The sequence below is a fragment of the Hylobates moloch genome, unplaced genomic scaffold (assembly GCF_009828535.3).
Source record: "Hylobates moloch isolate HMO894 unplaced genomic scaffold, HMol_V3 SCAFFOLD_7, whole genome shotgun sequence".
Lineage (NCBI taxonomy): Eukaryota > Metazoa > Chordata > Mammalia > Primates > Hylobatidae > Hylobates > Hylobates moloch.
In genome coordinates this window covers 37,016,418-37,037,635 of record NW_026652282.1, presented here as the reverse complement: position 1 = coordinate 37,037,635, position 21,218 = coordinate 37,016,418, and the positions used below count along the sequence as shown (strand labels likewise).

The following is a 21,218-nucleotide window of genomic DNA, read 5'->3' as shown; positions in this document are numbered from 1 at the left end:
TTTTTTTTTTTTTTTTTTGAGACGGAGTCTTTCTCTGTCCCCCAGGCTGGAGTGCAGTGGCGCGATCTCGGCTCACTGCAAGCTCCGCCTTCCGGGTTCACGCCATTCTCCTGCCTCAGCCTCCCGAGTAGCTGGGACTACAGGCGCCCGCCAACACGCCTGGCTAATTTTTTGTATTTTTAGTAGAGGCGGGGTTTCACCGTGTTAGCCAGGATGGTCTCGATCTCCTGACCTCGTGATCCGCCCGCCTCGGCCTCCCAAAGTGCTGGGATTACAGGGTTGAGCCACCGCGCCCGGCCTTACAGATGTCCTTATATCATTTCTCATCTGTTGAAGAAATTTAGTAAATACAATTGACTTTTGTCTTTTTGGCTAACTAACCAGAAGGTACTGTTAGTTATTAATATAACATAAGTTTCTCTTTTGTTTTTTAAGTGATCGAACTAGTTTGGGGTGGAACCAGTATCATAGATGTAAATTCTATGTTCTTGAGTAAGAAGAATCCCTCTTACCTTCTTTGCCTTTGAATAGTAGAAAAAATAATGATACTTCTCTCCTAGCTCCACCTCCAGCCTTTTTGGCCCTCCTGTTCCCTGACAGAATTCAAGCTTGTGGTTGGACTCTTCCCAGCTAGGGCAATACTTCAACAACAACAAAAAAAAAAATGAAGATTCTCTGGCCACCTGCATCTGCATTCCCCCAGGTCCTTGGTTAAAGAGTAGACCCCTGCCCCTCACCCTGACTCTACTGACTTGAGTCTCTGCGGGTGGCACCTGGAGATCAGTCTTGCTCACTAACATATGAGAATGCTCTTCTAAGGGATCTCATTACCTTTAAGGCTGACAGGTTCTAGAAATGCTCTTAAGTCATTTAGGGAAAAAAAGTATCTTTTAAAAAGACATGCACATTTCTAAGGCTTAAAAGAACTCTACAGAAGCAAAAATTAAAAAGTACTTATTTCCTTCGTCTCCTTGTTCTTATCGTTAAAGTTGATTCGGACACTAAGGGAATGGAGCCTGGAAAATATTTTGAGTATATAGAATAGTAGAGAGAAAGCAAGGGATGGAGGAGTCCGGATATAGGAAGAGTGGCTGTGGCTCCTAGGATCTTTGCTGGAAGTGTAATATTGTTATAGGCTTGAGATTATTGTTTTAATCAATCTGCTAAAATGGTCTTAAAAAAAGAGTTCTTCTCTGATATATATCTCTTTTACCCTTACTAATAATAATATTTATTCTATAATAGAAAGATTCTGAGGTGATTATAACATGTGAAATCTTAGGTTTGTTTCTCTTCAGATTGGATCAGTTAGTAACTCTTGACACTGAGGTACTAAAAATTATTAAATACTTCTCAAACCTAATCTTTAATAAAAATTAGGCAGCTGAGATCTTCAGCACAATAATTTATAGTAATATTTGTCATCTTATACTTGATAGGGTTTTAATATCAAGTCATTCTTCTGGGTCTCATTAAAAGAAAGAAAAGGTATAGAATGTTAGAGATAGGAAAGAATTGATTAATGAATGACACAGTCATCACTTAAAATATGTGAGCCTTCGAACTGCAAAATTTTTTTCATACTTCTGTGAAATCATGCAAGCAAGTCAGTATGGCACCTATACAGCTCAAACCTCAAAGGAAATGGTTGTCAGACTGTGGTTGTTACTGTTGATGTAAATATCTCTGTGTTTCTGTGCTGGTGTTCTGTGTTAATGAACCTTGTGTCTTATTTCAGAGAGATTCCCCTTCCACTTCCAGACAGTCCCCAGCTAATGGTCATAGCAGCACTAACAATTCTGTTTCGGTAAGAACTTTAGCTCCACACAGCAAAGTGTGACAATTTTGTTGGTGCTCACCTGCCATGAGTGTTCTAGTTACATGTGTTCAGTGGAAATAGTGTCTTCTGCTGATATACAAGGCTACTACAGCTACAATGCACTTTACTCCTGGAAAATCTTTTTCAACATTTCCTTCTCATTAAAAATCCCCTTCAATAGTTAAATTTAAAGAAATGTAGTTCAAGACTGCTTTGGTCATCTAAAAATATTTCTATGCCACCCCACTTGTATGTATGACTTTGCTCAAACCTATGCAAAGGATGTAAACGGAAATTTGTTTAAACTTCTAATTATTTTTTAATTTGAAAAAGATAAATATAAGAATTTTGCAGAGTAGGCATTTGGGTATTCTTGGGCTTTGTAGTTTTCTATTCTGAGTGATATCAGCAACATGTTTTAGTTTCCGCTATCTAAGTTTACGAATTGGTGTGCCCTCTGTTATTGTGGTACGTGCACATATTTTTGTGAATTATAAGCCTTGCCTGGATATGAAAAGCAAAAAGAACTGGCTTCAAACTGCACTTAAGCCACGCTGTTATCACATCTTTAACACAAAGTACTTTATATTTGACTTGAACTTGGAGTTTTAAATTTTTTCAGAACTATCCATTTTGGAGTATAGAAAGAATTGTTTTTAACTTATTTAAGCAAATGGAAGCACTTAACAGGTGCAGGCTGGCAATATTTTGGTCGCTAATACTGCTGTTTATGACCCAGTTAAAATTATTGAGAGTTCTAATAATGTAGCAGTATTCTTCTATCCTGACTTTTAATTTGCCCTTTGAGAATATATCAACTTTTTTATCAGGTAAAATTGTAAATAATTTAGAAATTATCTCAAATGGAATGATATTCTAAGTATATCAGTAAGAGAAATTATGAAAGAAAATTGTCTATGACTTTATTTTCAACTTTAAAATAGGCTACCAAAGGAATTCACTCATAATAGTTAACATTTAATACTTTTAAGATGATGAAAAGCCATATAGCCATTGAATTTTTCAAAATCTAAATGGTTGCAGTGACTAAGTTGAAAAGGGCAACAACTCCTTTTATTTATTTTTTTTTTAATAGGCTGTTTCACTTGCAGTGGCTTTTGTGTTGAAGATGCTGAGTTGTTTCTTAAGAACACATTTTCTCTCTGCTTAAACTTACCTGCTTTCTTCAGCTTGCTGCTAAATGGCCTGGGTTTGATTTTTTGATAACTCAACATTTCTGATAAATGGAATAATGTATATTATCTCTTTACAACTTAAATCTAGCTTATTTTTTAACCATATTGTAACAGAACACACAAATTACTTTGTACTCTTGAAAAATAAATGAAAATTTTTCTCCTGGGTTGGCTTTATTCTACAGGACTTGCCATCAACTACCCAACCAAAAGGACGACAGGTGAATAGATATCCTCTATAGAAACTTCTCTAAACTGAGCTGCTAATAGCCAATCCTTTATTAACCCTTTCCATCCCATAATGTTTGCATTTTGGACCATAACATTTGAGCATTGAGAGCTTGTACCATTTCATTTTAACACATTACACATGACTAATTCTCTATAAAGAATTTTTCCTCACATCTTTGTAGCTGTAATGGTTATTGTAATTTCAACCTGATAATTTCATATTAATGGTTAAGAATTCAGCCTTTGGGGGTGCCTATGGGCCTGCCTCTGGCATGCAAAAGAATTTTAAAGGTTATAAAATTCTTAGAATTCTAAGACTAACTAAAAAGTTATTCTTAAAATGCTGATGAACAGTTTTAAGCAAAAATTTTCTGAAGTTGAAAGCTTTTTCTTAAATTTGTATTTGCATGTGTATTTCTAAAAGCCATTTGCAATGAAAAATAAGAAAAGAATATAAATTATCTTGGCTTTACATCCTGATATACCTGTGTTAGTTCAAACATGAAAAGTTAAGTGCTGCCCAACACTGGCAAGTAACTTTCAAATTGCCAGCACTTTAGAGGTATAGATTTTAAATGCAAATGCAGAGACTTGTTAATTTTATAGGCTGGATTGCTGAAAATAAACAGAAAAAATCACACAGTGGTTCCAAAGTCTTCAGGTTGGTTTTACAGTGACTTAAACGTTAATATTCAATTTTAATTTCAAGAGATAGAATTTTTATGGGATTTTTATCTTGAAATATGGCATTAAAAATAATCAGATTTAGTGTTAAGATATGTATAAATTAGTACCTGATAGAATTCACCCATAATTTTGTCTTAAGACTGTATAATTGATGGAACATTGGATATGAATTACCTTATCTTAAAGCATTTAAAAAATAAAATAATTCATAAAATGCTGCCATATAATAAACCCTTGAATGCTAATCTATTTCTTAAGTAAACTCACGTATCGTAAAACTCAGAGCCTTGAACTATGCATGTCTTGAAGCTCTGTGCTGATTTCAAGTGTTACATTGGGGGAAGCTAGGGTTCAAATTCATTTTTATTCTCTCAGAAGAGTAAAATACAAACCTAAAACCTAAATTAGAAAAAAATAAAGTTTTTTTTTAACTTTTAAAAAATTGTTTGCACACTTAACTTTATCAGCAGTGTGTAGACACACTGCCGGTTGTCATATAAGCATTCTATAGCAAGATACCAACCCAGAGTTCTTGCTAATTTTATATCGTGTGCTGCTTTAGGGTTAAAACCTATCCTGACTGCTAGTATTTATGGCTTAAAGGCTGCCACACAGTCATGACAACTTATCCATAATGCCAGCATCACCAATGCAGGTTTAAAAAAGAGCGAGCATACTTTTCTAAAATTAGAGGCCTATTCTGTTATAGTAAAAGCATAAATTAAGTCTTTATTTTTATTAAACAAGTATTTCAAGTGTTCCTTCCAAATAAAAACAGCAAAGTTTTGAAGCTATACACATCAAAGATTACTAGTACATTGTTTCTAGTGGTAGAAGTTTTTTGTGTCGTATTTCCATGCATTGTTTTTGCCTTCACCATCTGATGTCCTGTTTGTATTGTACGTGTTGGTGTGTGGTTATGACATTAGAGCTAACTTCTCTTTCACATCACTATGGCATCCTTTCTTACAAACTCCTGTTTTATAGATCTATGTAAGAGCACAATTTGAATATGATCCAGCCAAGGATGACCTCATCCCCTGTAAAGAAGCTGGCATTCGATTCAGAGTTGGTGACATCATCCAGATTATTAGTAAGGATGATCATAATTGGTGGCAGGGTAAACTGGAAAACTCCAAAAATGGAACTGCAGGTCTCATTCCTTCTCCTGAACTTCAGGAATGGTATGTTTTTATGCATGTTTTGCTTTGCTTGGTTATAAAAACAAAGCCCTGACCATCCATTTTCCAATTTTATATTATTTTACAGTGTAAAACCTGTTTGATATATTCCTTCCTTTACGAGCCAAACAAAATTTAAATTACTCATCCAAGAATTCTATATCTTCAGTATCTAGTGAGATCCTAGTTACAGAGTCAGGGCTTCATTTTACACACAAAGAAAGGAAGGTCTGGAAAGAGATTGGGTGATCAGCCCTGAGCCAAGTCATGGTCTCACAGCAGAGCCCTCCACTCCTATATGCTGTTATAATTGTTTTAGAATGGCATTTAAAAAATGTTCCTTCTCCTTGCCCTTCTACATGCTTTCATGACCATCCCATCCCACCACCAGCAAAAAATGTAGGTGCAGTGCATCAGTGTCACTCAGAGTATTTGAAGATAAAATGTATTTCACTGTTAGAAGAAAAGGGTAGTCAGAAGCTTTGTTCTTTACCTTGCCAGTCCTTTAAAAATACCTTTTCTGCTAGAAAGTTTAAGCCCTAAAAGCAGGCTAAAGTTAGGGGTTTTAGGCACTGTTTTTAACTGAGAGAAAAGGAGTCACAGATCACTGTATATTTTGATAAAATCTATTTCTGCTATTATTGTTACAGTTTCCTTAGTTGAACTGTCTTTTGGAAAATATTGATGGTTTTACCTTTGTTGGTACTTGGGCAATGTACCAGATTATTTCTAGCACAAAAGAGATAATGTCTGAGTTTTGTTTCATGTGGCAAAAAATAACAGCCATTAAGCATCCTGCCAGTTCCTCCTAAAATACTTGAACCCAGCTAAAAGAGACCGAAGACGTTGAGTCCATAGAAATTTCTACCTGCTTTTATCTCTTTTTCTCACTAGTTAAGAGATTTCTCAGTTAATCTCTTTTGCTTGATCGCCTCTTTCAGCTATCCCATGTTTCCCCAAAAAATAGTATTAAATTTAGAATGTTGGAGCTGATGAAGACTTCAGATGCCATCATTTTATACATAAGGAAACGTGGGCCCAAATGGAGAAGCAGCAGCCTTCCATCTGGCATTGTCTTTCAGTCTGATCTTCGAGAAACAGTTTAAGCATAAGCAGGAGGAAAGCAATTTCTAAGTCGTTGTCATGAGGATGCCATTATATTCTTACTGATGTTTACATTTTACAGAATGTCTTCTTTAATGTTACCATATATTATGGGCATTTATTGAAAATAATTGTGTCGATTCCAGACCTCTTCTGCCTAGTCAGATCATCTATATAAATGTTTCACCAATCTCTTGAACTCCGAGTCCTCTGGAGGAATCCTGAGTGATGGCAGTGCAAAAAGCAGATTTGCTTCCTATTTCCTGTAATGGTGGATGAGATTATTTGGATAAATCCTCCTGATGAAAAAAACTGAAAAGTGCCGCAGAAAATATGTTTTTAAAATGACCTTGAAAGCACTGAATAGCTGAAAAGGTATCAGGGGCCAGGCACGGTGGCTCACAACTGTAATCCTAGCACTCTGGGACGCCGAGGCAGGCGGATCACTTGAGGTCAGGAGTTCGAAGCTAGCCTGACCAACATGGTAAAACCCTGTCTCTACTCGAAATACAAAAAAAAAAAAAAATTAGCCAGGTGTGATGGCAGGCACCTGTAATCCCAGCTACTTGGGAGGCTGAGGCAGGAGAATTGCTTCAGCCCGAGAAGTGGAAATTGCAGTGAGCCGTGATCTCGCCACTGTACTCTAGCCTGGGTGACAGAGCGAGACTCCGTCTCCAGGAAATAAAAAAAGGTATTGGGGAGCTCAGTGACCAGTTTGTTTTGTTTTGTTTTGTTTTGTTTTGTTTTGTTTTGTTTTGTTTTTGAGACGGAGTCTCGCCCTGTCGCCCAGGCTGCAGTGCAATGGCGCGATCTCAGGTCACTGCAACCTCCACCTCCTGGGTTCAAACAATTGTCCTGCCTCAGCCTCCTGAGTAGCTGGGATTACAGGCACCCGCCATCATGTATTTTTAGTAGAGACAGGGTTTCACCATGTTGGCCAGGCTGGTCTTGAACTCCTGACCTCGTGATCCACCTGCTTTGGCCTCCCAAAGTACTGGGATTACAGGTGTGAGCCACCGCACCAGGCCTCAGTGACCAATTTTTATATGAAAGCCCTTAATAAGTATGATAAGTGGAATATCAGAGTTACCAAATGGCCCATTTTGCAAACAGGGCATTTGTCATTACTGAACACTTCTGTGCCAGAGAACCAAGGTTAAGATCTAAGGCCAGTACAAGTTGGGGAATCTGTTAGAAGACCCTTCTCATTGTTAGGAGTGCAAGAGGCAGTCCCCCCAGGCTAAAAGGAAACAGATAAGCATACCCTTATTTCCCTTCAACACTGGAGGACTATAGAGAAAGCTGCCTTGTCACTGAACAAAGCAAAAGATGAGGAAATTGGGAACAAACTTCCCCTGAAAAAATTGCAGCCACCAGTCCACCTTGAATGGATTTGCACCCCGGTACACATAGCCTGGGGCAGCCAGGGGAGCTGAAGCCATGTGCTTGATTTGAAGTTTCTCCTTTCTTTACTAATAGTTTCAGATGTATGGTATAAACAAAAAGAAAGTCTCTGAAGGCAAACACTTTTATCCTAACCCCCACTAACTTCATCCTATGCACCCGACATAAACTTTTTCCAGGGCAGTAGCCAGCAAGTCAAAATTATCAGGCACACAAGGAAACAAGTAAGACCCAACAGAAATGACAGATAGTAGAAACAAACCCAAACCTACTGCATATATTGGAATTAAGAGACAAAGATTTTAAAAATAAGCTTACCAGGTTGGTTTGTTTGTTTTTGAGACAAGGTATTGTGCTGTCGCCCAGGCTGGAGTGCAATGGCATGATCACGGCTCACTGCAGCCTCGACCTCCTGGATCCAAGCAATCCACCCACCTCAGCCTTCCCAGTAGCTGGGACAACAGGTGTGCACCACCACACCCAGCTAATTTTTTTCTTTTTCTTTTTCTTTTTTTTTTTGTAGAGATGAGGTCTCACTATGTTGTCCAGGCTGATCTCCAACTCCTAGACTCAAGTGATCCTTCTACCTTAGCCTCCTAAAGTGCTGGGATTACAAGCGTGAGCTACCGCGCCTAGCCCAGGTTTTTAAAAATCAGTAATAAGCTTGTAAAATATCTTCAGAGAGCAGAAAAAAAATGTTAATGACATAGCAGATTTTAAAAAGAACCAGAGGAACATCCAGGGGGAAACATGCAGTAACAAAATTAAAATCTCAGTGGTCACACCTATTAGAATGGGTAAAATTTTTTTGAAGTTTCATCAGTGGGTAAATAGATCAATAAATTGTGATATATCCATACAATGGAATGCCACTCAGCAGTAAAAAGGATCAAACTATTGATATATGCAGCAATATGGATGAAACACAAGATCGTTATGCTGAGTGAAAGAAGCCAGGCAAAAAAGAGAACACGCTATGATTCTATTTACATAAACTTCTGGAAAATACAAACTTATCTATAATGACAGTTGCCTAGGGATGGGGGTGGAGGGAGGGAGGAATTACAGAGGGGCGTGAGGAAATTCTGGAGGTAATGAATATGTTTTTCTTTTTTTGGAGACGGAGTCTCGCCCTGTCGCCCAGGCTGGAGTGCAGTGGCACAATCTCAGCTCACTGCAACCTCCGCCTCCCAGGTTCAAGTGATCCTCCTGCCTCAACCTCCCGAGTAGCTGGGATTACAGGTGCCTGCCACCACGCCTGGCAAATATTTTGTGTTTTTAGTAGAGACAGGGTTTCACCAGGTTGGCCAGGCTGGTCTCGAGCTCCTGACCTCAAGTGATCTGCCCACCTTGGCCTCCCAAAGTGCTAGGATTACAGGTGTGAGCCACCGTGCCCAGCCATTTTTATTTATTTATTTTTTTATTCTTCTAAAGTCAAGGTCTCTCTCTGTCTCCCAGCCTGGAGTGTCATGGTGCAATCTTGGCTCCTTGCAGCCTGGAACTCCTGGATTCAAGCAATCCCCCTATCTCAGCCTCCCAAGTAGCTGGGATTACAGGCGCCTGCCACCACGCCCAACTAATTTTTAAATTTTCGAAAGAGATGAGATCTCACTACGTTGGCCAGGCTGGTCTCGAACTCCTGACCTCAGGTGATCCACCCGCCTCAACCTCCTAAAGTGTTGGGATTACCGGTGTGTGCCACCGCACCTGGCTATGAATATGTTTTTCTTGATTGTAGTGATAGTTTCATGGGGTGTTTACAGATATCAAAACTGATAAATTTGTATACTTTAAATATGTTCAATATATTGCCAAAAAACTGAACTGTTAAAGTTGCAAAATATATAGAGGGAGAAAAGGATTCTAACTGGGATGATAAGAAAGAGGCCCACTGGGCAGTGTGTACGCCAAGACCTGAATAGGACTTTGGGGGTATAGGAAGCTATTCCTGGCAGAAGAGAAAGATCAATTTTCCTTTGCTTGGAAACTGAATTGGCCTCTGGGATGTCAGTGGGCATGCAATACTAACAAGAAAGATTTGAAACAATTGTATCAGCCAGACCCCCAAAACTTTGATCAAAGGTATTGTTACCAAGGCACATTCTTCACATTTTCTAGATGAGAAATCAGTTTTTTTGGACCCAAATGCCTTACTCTAGGCACGTCAATCTAGTCCTTCGATATATTTTAGCTCCCGGACTCTGTCATCCCTCCCCTTGTCTTGCCTACAAGATCCTGATCTAAGCCATCAATAAATTGTTAAGCATGTGTTTCAAATTTCCTTCCAGGTTGCCCTTAACCCTAACACGGTTTCTGTGCACTTACTGAGCTAAAAGAGCTAATGTTTATTTCTGGAGTGTCTGGTAAAAATCAATTTCATTCCTCTGTCATCACACCACATGAGACTATGCCATAATTTTTTCCTGGGAACGTGTATTTTTGTTTTAAGCTTAAGAACATTTATTATAAGATACTCTCTACATTGTAACATAAGCTTCACAAGGTCACGATTTTGTCTCTTAACCTGTCAAAAAATTCCTCAATTCTGTTTGTTTCCAAAGATTCTATGCCTTTTAGTTCTAATAGCACATATTGACTTGCACCAAAAGAATCCCCAAAGCAAGCCTTTATCAGCCTCCTCTGTATGCCACGTAGGTAATATATGGAGATGGACTTTGATACTATTACTGAGAGTTCGCATTATTTTCCAATAAATGTCTTTCCCCCAACCAAAAATAAATACATAAGAACTTCAGTGAACAAGAGCAAGTAAGAGATATGGAAGACAGCCTCTTTAAGAAAATAGAAAATAACACTTCCCAAATCATTTTATGATGTCAACATTACCCTGATACCAAAATTCAGTAAAGGCAGTTCAAGAAAAGAAAACTACATACCAGTATCTGTCATGAACACAGAAGTAAAAATCCTCAGCAAAATATTAGCAAATTGAATCCAGTAATATATTAAAAAGATAATATATTATGAGCCAGTGGAGTTTGTACTGGGAATGCATAGCTGGTTCAGCATTTGAAAACCAATCAGCCGATCCACTAGATTAACAGACTAAAGAAGAAAATCCACATAGTCATATCAATAGATGCAGAAAAAGCATTTGGTAAAATTCAAAACCCAATCAGATTAAAAGTCTCATAAACTATGAATTGAGGGGAACTTAACCTGATAAAGGACATGTATAGTAAACCTACAACTAACATTACTAGAAAGAGAAAAAATTTGCAGATGATATGATTCTGTGTGTAGAATTCAAAGGAATCTGTAGACAGTTAGAATTAGTAGCAAGGTTTAGAAAGGTTGCTGATATAAAATCAATATACGAGGGGCCGGGCGTGGTGGCTCACACCTGTAATCCCAACACTTTGGGAGGCCGAGGCAGGCAGACCATGAGGTCAGGAGATCAAGACCATCCTGACTAACACGGTGAAACCCCGTCTCTACTAAAAATACAAAAAATTAGCCGGGCGTGGTGGCAGGCGCCTGTAGTCCCAGCTACTCGGGAGGCTGAGGCAGGAGAATGGCGTGGACCCGGAAGGTGGAGCTTGCAGTGAGCCGAGATCACGCCATTGCCCTCCAGCCTGGGCGACAGAGCAATACTCCGTCTCAAAAAAAAAAAAAAAAATCAATATATGAAAATCAATTCTATTTACAAGCCACAAACAGAAAATAAAACTTTTAAAGAGTACCATACATAACACCACTTGCAACACCATAATATTATAAAGTGTTCTTGCACACACACAAAACAAAACTGGATCTGATTAGGCCTCTAGGTTTTATTACCTATTTGCAGGAAATACAAAGGACAGAGAGACATACTAAAGATACCACAGGGACACAGTCAGAAAAATCCAGACTCTACAGAAACTAAAGGACAAACTAGTTTCTACAACAAACAAATTGTAAGAAAAGAAAGAGGAGGGAGAGGGAACCTATAGATTTTAAAGGGATTTCAGAAGAAAACTGTACTCTTGGATTTGTTCCAAAATAATCTAGGATAAGGTGGTATAAATAAAATAAGGCCAGGCGCGGTGGCTCACACTTGTAATCCCAGCACTTTGGGAGGACGAGACGGGCGGATCACCTGAGGTCAGGAGTTCGAGACCAGCCTGGCCAACGTGGCAAAACCCCGTCTCTACTAAAAATACAAGAAAATTAGCTGGGTGTAGTGGCGCACACCTGTAGTCCCAGCTACTCAAGAGGCTGAGGCATGAGAATATGTCAAGCCTGAAAGGTGGAGGTTGCAGTGAGCCGAGATTGCACCACTGCACTACAGCCTGGGCGACAGAGACTCTGTCTTAAAAAGTAAAATAAAATAAAATTAAATTAAAATAAATAAAATAAAATAACCTAGGAATAAACCTAACAAAGATGTCAAGACATTTACAGAACAAATTATAAAATTTATTGAGACCGGGTACAGTGGCTCATGCCTGTAATCCCAGCACTTTTGGAGGCCAAGGCAGGCGGATCACTTGAGCCCAGAAGTTTGAGACTGTCCTGGGTAACATAGCAAGATCCAGTCTCTACAAAAATACAAAAATTAGGCCAGGCTCGGTGGCTCACACCTGTAATCTCAGCACTTTGGGAGGCTGAGGCAGGCGGATCACCTGAGGTCAGGAGTTTGAGGCCAGCCTGGCCAACATGGCAAATCCCCATCTCTACTAAAAATACAAAAATTAGCTGGGCGTGGTGGCAGGCACCTGTAATCTCAGCTACTTGGGACGCTGAGGCAGGGAGAATCACTTGAACCTGGGAGGACGGAGGTTGCAGTGAGCTGACATCACACCATTACACTCCAGCCTGAGCAACAGAGCGACACTCTGTCTCAAGAAAAAAAAAAAAAAAAAAAAAAAACAAACGGTGGCATGCACCTGTAGTCCGCTACTTACGAAGCTGAGGCGGAAGGATCACTTGCACCCAGGAGGTCAAGGTGACAGTGAGCCAAGATTGCACCACCGCATTCCAGCCTGGGTGACAGCAAGACTCCGTCTCGGGGAGGGGGAGAAATTATATCTCGAGACATTTAAAAAGATATAAGTAAATGGAGAGCCATACTGTGTTTAAGGACTGGAAGACTCATTATTGTAGGGATGTCTATTCCTCCTAGATAGGTTTCATAGATAAGATGCAATCCCAACAGTTTTGAAATTGACAAGCTAAGTTTAAAGTCTACATGGAAATGCACAAGGTCAGGAATAGCCAAAATGCTCTTGAAGAACAAGGAAGGAAGTCTCGCTCTATCAGATACCAAGACTTATTATAAAGCTATAGTAAACAAGATAATAAGGTATGGGTTTAGAGATGCTCAAATAGACCAGAAAGGAATAGAGAACCTGAAAACTCTCATACGTAAATGGACACTTGATGTGTGACAGAAATAGCACTGCACAGCAATGAGGAATGGACAGGCTGTTCAATAATGTAGGACAATTGGGTATCCATTAGGAAGAAAAAAGGAATTGGACCCCTCCTTTACATCATAAGCAAAAATCAGTTCTAGGCCGGGCGCAGTGGCTCACGCCTGTAATCCCAGCATTTTGGGAGACCGAGGCAGGTGGATCACACGAAGCAGGACCAGCCTGGCCGACATGGTGAAACCCCATCTCTACTAAAAAAATACAAAAATTAGCCAGGCATGGTGGCATACACCTGTAGTCCCAGCTACTCAGGAGGCTGAGGCATGAGAATCGCTTGAACCTGGGAAGCAGAGGTTACAGTGAGCCGAGATTGCACCACTGCACTCCAGCCTGGGCATCACAAGGAGAATCTGTCACAAAAACAAATAAAAAAAAACAGCAGTACTAGTACATTAATACCCAAAATGTAAAATACAAAACTATAAACTTTGAGAAGGTAATATTGGAGAATATTTTCTGGGACAAGGAAATATTTCTTTTTATTTCTATTTATTTTTTATTTTTCTAAAGTCAGGGTCTCTGTCTCCCAGGCTGGAGTGCAGTGGTGTAGTCTTGGCTCACTGCAGCCTGGAACTGCTGGACTCAAGTCATCCTCCTGCTTCAGCCTCCCTAGTAGCTGGGACTACAGGCACTTAACATCACACCCAGCTAATTTTTTTTTTTCATTTTTTGTAGAGATGGGGTTTCACCATGTTGGTCAGGCTGGTCTCGAACTCCTGACCTCATGTGATCTGCCCGCCTCGGCCTCCCAGAGTGCTGGGATTACAGGCGTGAGCCATCGCACCTGGCTGAGGATTTCTTAAGATATCAAAAATACTTCCCATTAAAGAAAAGACTGATAAATTTGACTAAATTAAAACTAATGTTCATCAAATGATACCATAAAGAGAGCAAAAAGGCAAACCACAGGGTAGAAGAAGATATCTGCAACACATATATTAATAACTAACAAAAGCATAATATCGAGACTATATAAAGAATTGCTACAAATCTATGAGAAGAAGACAACTGAATAGAAGAACGGTCAAAAGACTTGAACAGACACTTAACAAAAGAGGAAATTTAGTAGCCATTAAACATATGAAAAATGATCAATCTTACTAATGAGTGAAACATAAACTAAAATGTAAATTAAAAACACAGTGGTATTCCATTATTCATCCACCATGATGGCTAAAGTTAAAGACGGATAATACCAAGTGTTGCCAAGGAAGTGGAACAATAGGAATGTTCATACACTGCTGGTAGGAGTGTAAATCAGTACAATGTCATTGTAAAGTAACTTGCCATTTACAGTAGCACCATATGGCATTCCGATCGTGATTTTGGACTCTTATATGTGACTCACTTGGGGACCCTTGGTTGGCCCCCATGAGCAAAATCATTAAGAGAGCAAAGTCTTCTGTGGCAGTATTCTGAAAGGCAAGTATTTGCTTAGACTGAACCTAAAAGAGCAACTTTTTAATATCATCTTTGTTTATGTTACCAGTGCTGGATATTATAGATCAAAATTATAATTTCCTGATTGTGGTTATAACTGTGAATTTAATCAGAGCACACTTTTTATATCTTATATTAGAATCTCCATGTAGCAGTAGTGCCATTTATTAAGCATACGCTGTGTGCCTGGCACTGTACTAGGGACATTGTTTACATTTTTTGTTCTAAACCTTTACAATAGCCATCCAAAAGGCTCCAAGAGTTTAAAGACACTGCGGATAGAATATTCTGGCTAAGATCATGAGCTCTGGTGCCAGACCTTCCCCACTCTTTCATTTATTAGCTGTGTGATTTGGGGCAAATTGCTTAACCTTTCATTCTTTCAATCCCCTCATCTGTAAAATGGTGATGCAATTCCCTGTGTTGTTAGAAAGATTAAAGGAGTTAATACATGTAAAGTTCCTAGAAAAGTGTCTAACATTAAGTGCTCAGTACCAGCTAACAAGTGACAAAGCCAGAATTCAAACCAGGCCTGTGTTGAAACATTCTACTGTATCTCATGGCCACATGTTTAGGCATCGAATCTGTGTTGTCAGTATATGTTCAAGGAATACCATGCCATTTTAATATAAGCCTATATTTTAAAAACATTTCTAGGAAATTGTCATGAAAACCAAAGAATAGCCTTTGTCCAAATTTTTTGAAAGATTAGGATGAGTATGGTTATGCTGTTTTATGTAAATTCTTCAAATGGATGACTCTTCTATTTTATCAACCAGAATTATAAATTCATTTTATTTTATTTTTATTTTTGTGTGTGCTAGGCGAGTAGCTTGCATTGCCATGGAGAAGACCAAACAGGAGCAGCAGGCCAGCTGTACTTGGTTTGGCAAGAAAAAGAAGCAGTACAAAGATAAATATTTGGCAAAGCACAATGCAGGTAGGGAAAAGCACAACTGTTACTGAGGCTGGGTCAAGCATCTCCAAGACCTAAAAAGATGTAATATTTTAATTCAGTCTTCAGTGTTCTCTATCCAAAAAATTCTACCATATGAGATCTTCATCAACTTTGAAAACCTTTAAGAAACCCCTACCTCCAATTAATATATTGGTTATTTGCTAGATATTTTACAGAGCTATACTTTATAGGACAAAAATGTTATTTTGAAATAGTATCCTCTGGAATGAAAAGAATCCAACACGTTAAGTCCTCCCCTGAGAAATGAAAGCTTGAGAATTTGCTGAGTAGCCAGGATTCTTATCTCCTTGACTGGGATTGGTCTTGAACAGATCTCCTCCCGCCTGGCTCCTGCCTGGCCCTTGGGCGTGGCCCTGTGATAAACATCTAAGGGTAGAGGTGTGCTCTTATCAGGGAACTGTGCCACAAATGGTTCTGTGGTTGGTTTGAAAGAGTACAAATGACATGGACACTAACTTGGTTTTGTCCATTTCTGTGAGTAGTCTTCCTCCCTCATGGTATTTCCAAGCTACCATAAAAGCAAGAATCTTATCTTAGCCTTCCCTTTATAGTATGTATGTTTGCCCATATGGAAGTTTGTATTCAACTTAAGTCAAAATGTTCACTTGTCTTGTTGAAAACTGAAATTAATACCAAAAAGGCATGATCTGTTGTTGCAATAGAATCCCCAGAAGATTCACAGGGTGCAACTTAAGCTAAAGAAAATGCATGGTGATATACAGGAGTGCTAATATAAGAATTTATTTTCAATAACTTCTTAATACGACTCCTTTTATAAGGAACTTTTTCTGAGGAATTGAAAGTCCTGACTGGCATTAGGTTAGTTCCCAAGGTTTCAGAAATAACTCCAAAAATTAGAAATGTGGCCAAAAATATCAAGTGAATTGAGTCATGCATACCCAGATTGATGGCGTAATGTTTCTGACAAGTATGAAATGCGTTTTTCTCTGTAAATGTTATAACGTACTCTGAATTGTTCATTTCTCAATCAGAGATTAAAAGTAAACATTTCAAACTGCTGTATAATGTGGAATGAATGTGAGTGGCCACATGGGTTAAGTTTAAATGGCTCAGTTAAATAAGGAATCATTCCCTTCGCATTAGTTACATTGTACCACATTTTAATTTCCAAAAACAGTATAATTTCTGATTATGTACTACTACAGAGCAGTAGTTTCATAATGGCTTTTTTGGTTTTATAAAGGGAAGAAATAGTTAAAGAAGACTAGTTGCACAAAATGTAGCAACTATTAAGTAAATGCTCAAGTATACTATTTGAAGAAATGCACTGCAGAGCCAGGCACGGTGGTGGTGCCAGTAATCCCAGCTACTTAGGAGGCTGAGGCAGGAAGATTGCTTGAGCCCAGGAGTTCGAGGCCAGCCTGGGCAACAGCAGTACCCTGTCTATACAAAATAAAAATAAAATAAATAGAAATGCACAGCAGTATCAGCAGAATGTTGCTTCACACAAAACGTCAGTGGTTATTACCAAGTCTCCTTAGTTGCCCTTACTTCTGTCAGCTTCTAACAGTCTAACACAATCTAATAGGCTCACAAGGAGATGTGTTGACATATAAATTGAGAAATGTATGCATCTCACCTTGTAATTTTTACAGCAGTGTTAAATGATACATAGATATAGATGGCATTGAAATTAACTTACACCTAGAAAAGCAAAGAAATGGCTGGTTCAGGCTGTCAGTTCGTCATTAGATTTATGCCGTACTAATAGACGGCATGTAAACATGAGTATTCAGTTTGCCAGTATTCTTTAATTCAGCTCTGAGGAAAGTAAGAAATTCATTGAAAAACTAGAATTCTCTAAATGCTGTCAAAGAGTCAATTTAATCATTAATTTAAGAATTTTGCCAGAGAATCAGCATCCGATCTGGCAGCCAGTGTTTTCACTTTTTCCACTCTTTCACCACCAGGGTATCACTGATCTTCTTCCGTTGCTCCCATTCTCTGATTCCCGTTAGGTGGTGCACAGTGGTCCTGCAAACACACCTGTAAGCTTAATAGGCAGCTGGAGATAGGACCAGGAATTAGCACACCTGAGTAACTGCAATTTGGGCAAATCACTTCGCTCCTATGGGCCTTGAAATGAGGGAATTAGGTTAGTCAATCAAGGAGATCTTTTCTAATTCCAAAGCTCAGTGGGTCTCAGGTTCTTTCATCACTGGGCCTGACAAATGGCGATCATTCAATGAAACCAAGTATTCTTGTACTGTCTTGCTCTCTGGTAGACATTGCCTATCCAGGTTGAAAGCCATCAACCCTTGACACAGAAGGCAGGAGCCTAATAGGGGTAGAATAGAATTGCTTTTTCCTCTGTCTTTTGACATTTACCTCCTATCCCAAACCATTGACCTCTCTAAGTTCTTGTCAACTTAGAATGAAGAAAGGAGGGGTTGAGAGGACAGGGGAGCCTACTGCCACCACCTGTTTGGTGTCATCAGTATTTTCCTAAGCAGCGGTCTTCTGGGCATCAGAACCTTCCTTGCCATGCTTAAGGGGTTGTTCTACATGTCAGTGTGTGTCACTGTGTATAAGGCCCTCCTTTGAAAGAAAATCTGAGCTTCTTAGATGGTCCTTGCAGAGCCCCTTAAGTGTCTTTGTAGAACTTTGTGTTTAGGCCTATTTGTGATTCTCTAGTCAGGATATCATTGTTAGGCTTCCCTCGCCTGCAAAATCACTGTGCGCTCTCTTTTTAGTTTCTCTTTTTGGGAGAAGATTCCCAGCTTTTTTCCTGGACTTTCTGAAATACACTGCCTGCAAAGCCTAGCATTCCTTTCTGTCACCATCTCTTCAGGTTTCTTCTGTGTCATCAACCAACTCTTCCGTTTTGTTCATTAGAAAGTCCAGAAGAACCATTTGCTTAGTATTACCTTTGCTTTGCAAGAGATCAGTGTCAAGTATTTAATCAGCTGTTCTGCTTTTAGCTATGATGAAAGGTCATCCCAATATACAGAAGTGTCCTTATAAAGAATTGCTCTAGGATGTGAGGGCGATCTGGCTGCGACATCTGTCACCCCATTGATCGCCAGGGTTGATTCGGCTGATCTGGCTGTCTAGGCGGGTGTCCCCTTCCTCCCTCACCGCTCCATGTGCGTCCCTCCCGAAGCTGCGCGCTCAGTCGAAGAGGATGACCATCCCTGATAGAGGAGGACCGGTCTTCGGTCAAGGGTATACGAGTAGCTGCGCTCCCCTGCTAGAACCTCCAAACAAGCTCTCAAGAATTGCTCTGAAAGAGTGAGAAACAAATACTCTTGACCTCCATTGGTGAGGCAGTTGCTTTGAGAACTTAGAAATATCATAGCCTTTCATACCAAACCAGATGGGCTCATGGGCACAGATCAAACAATATCTCAAAAGGATTTTTCTGGCTTTTTTAGAAGTTGATGGTAAAATACAGTACTCTGTTCTTCTGTTACTACTCAGTAAATTAAAATAAGGGCCGTATGTTTTGTTTCCTGCTTCAAATCTTTGAGAATTCATCATATACTGATGGCAAGATCCAAACCTTATCAAATTCTGACATTTGTATTTGTGGTACAAATGAAGGTTGGGAATTTTGTCATTATCTAGAACTGGTGGGAATGATAATACTAGAATTATTTCCATTTTTGTCATCAGGAAATTCTACATAGCTTGTTAAAGTGGAATTCTGTTCAAACTATGTTACCTACAACTCCCATCATAAAGTGACAGCCTATTTGCTGAATTTGACCCATAAGTAAATTTTGTCCCTCTAACTCCCACACACACAGTGTTTGAAATAAGTTTTAATAAGTCATCACGTGTGAAAGTCAGGATATTTAACATAAAAATTTGGGTTTCAGAGTTCCCTTAGAAGAACAAGGAATGCAGCAATACCAGGCCCACTTTCTTAGTAACTCTGGGTGGTTAATGTGGCCTTTGAATGGACGCTCATTCTCCAGCACACACTGTCCGCACTACTCCCTGTTTTTTGCACCTGGCCCACTTCATTCAACCACATTAGCTACCTGACCCCTGCGGGCATTCAAGTATGTACTCCTTAACCCGATGCTACCAGTGTGCAATGCTCTTTTGAATTGGAGGTCTTTATAGTATTTGAAGATCTTGATAGCGTTTCCAGCTGAGACAAGGATTCAATGTTAATGGCTTTTTTATGGAAAAAATTCAACCTGGAAAGTAGTTACATAAATACTTAAAAGAAGTGTCTGGAATGTTGAGTAGTTTAGCAGGAAATCAGGGTAATATGAGCAAACTATGCTAGACAGTATTTCTGAATCCTTGGGAATAGATTTGATTACGGTGTGTGTAGCTTTTACAGCAAATACATTTTCTGTAACACATAGAAGGTTTCTAGCCATGTATACTTGGTACAAAAAGCAATGTGGTGTGGCTGGAACAACTGAACTCTAGAGGCATTCAGATTCCTCAGCCCCCAGGACTTCCAAAAGTCATTTTAGATCAAGTTACTAATGTAAACTTTTTAAAAACTCAGGAAGTCTTCATTAATTTGTTTTCTTAAATGTTAGAGCCCCAAAATACTCTATTTACATACACATATTTGAACATAGGGGATTTCTACAGTACCATTTATAGGTGTGCTTAAATTATGCTTAATACCACAAATTAGTACTGTTGACTTTAAAAGCTATTCTTTTTTTTCTGGAATACAAGCAACTCTAAAGGAAACAAAAAGTAGCCCATAAACTCACTGCCCTGTTGGCATTAAAAATAATAATAGGCTGTGCACAGCGGCTCATGCCTGTAATCCCAGCACCTTGGGAGGCCGAGATGGGCAGATCACTTGAGGCCAGGAGTTCGAGACCAGCCTGGCCAACATGGCAAAACCCCATCTCTACTAAAAATACAAAAATTAGCTGGGTGTGGTGGCGCACGCCTGTAATCCCAGCTACTTGGGAGGCTGAGGCAGGAGAATCACTTGAACCCGGGAGGTCCACAGAGGCTGCAGTGAGCCAAGATCCCGCCACTGCACTCCAGCCTAGGTAAAGGAGTGAGACCCTGTGTCAATAATAATAATAATAATAATAATAAAAGTAATAGGCACACATGGTTAGAAATTACACATGGTACAGGAAGGTACAAAGTGAAAAGCAAAAGGCTTCCACATCTACACTCTCTGAAGAGGTTTTCTTGTAACTATTCTCGATAAAATGTCTATGCATATGCTAGTATATAAAATCCACTGGCTTTTATATAAGGATATTGTCGAATTTCTATTAAAATGAGTTTGTTTCTTAATGTGATTTATTTGCCTTGTGTTTAGAATATTGCATGATAAAGTTTATTTTGTACATATTATACTTTTATTTTACTAATATATGAAAAGCCATATTTCAATGACCCCTGTACATTTTTCATGCTGTCTCACTCCCAATGGCCTCTGTGCATGTAAGTAACCTGTTGAATGACTATGCCTCTGTGTTTTTGATGGTTTTCTTTTATTAAGTCCTTTTTTTATCAGCAAGCAACTTAAAACCTTTAAAAGTTCATTCTTTAAGTGCTTTCCTAATATTATTTGTATCTCTTGTTTTAAAATACCCTTTTTTTATTGTTTCTCAACCCTACGATTGTGTGGCAATTTCATTTAGACCAGAGTAACCTCTTCATGCTGCTCGTTTATGGTTAAGATATTGATGTTTAACATATCTGTTTCATTTCATTTTCATAACATATCTGTTTGTGGTTTCGATTGTTGACATCTAACTCATTCTTATGTGTTTT

At 39.1% G+C, this 21,218-nt stretch overlaps 1 protein-coding gene across 1 annotated transcript in view; it reads left to right on the top strand.

Annotated features, from left to right (window-relative positions):
• CASK (calcium/calmodulin dependent serine protein kinase) overlaps positions 1–21,218 on the top strand; it is a 419,626-nt gene that overhangs the window by 378,165 nt on the left and 20,243 nt on the right. The window contains exons 19-22 of the mRNA XM_058441306.1: positions 1,739–1,807; positions 3,201–3,236; positions 4,921–5,117; positions 15,325–15,440. Coding sequence (XP_058297289.1) covers positions 1,739–1,807; positions 3,201–3,236; positions 4,921–5,117; positions 15,325–15,440 — 418 coding nt within the window. The remainder of the gene's footprint in view (positions 1–1,738; positions 1,808–3,200; positions 3,237–4,920; positions 5,118–15,324; positions 15,441–21,218) is intronic.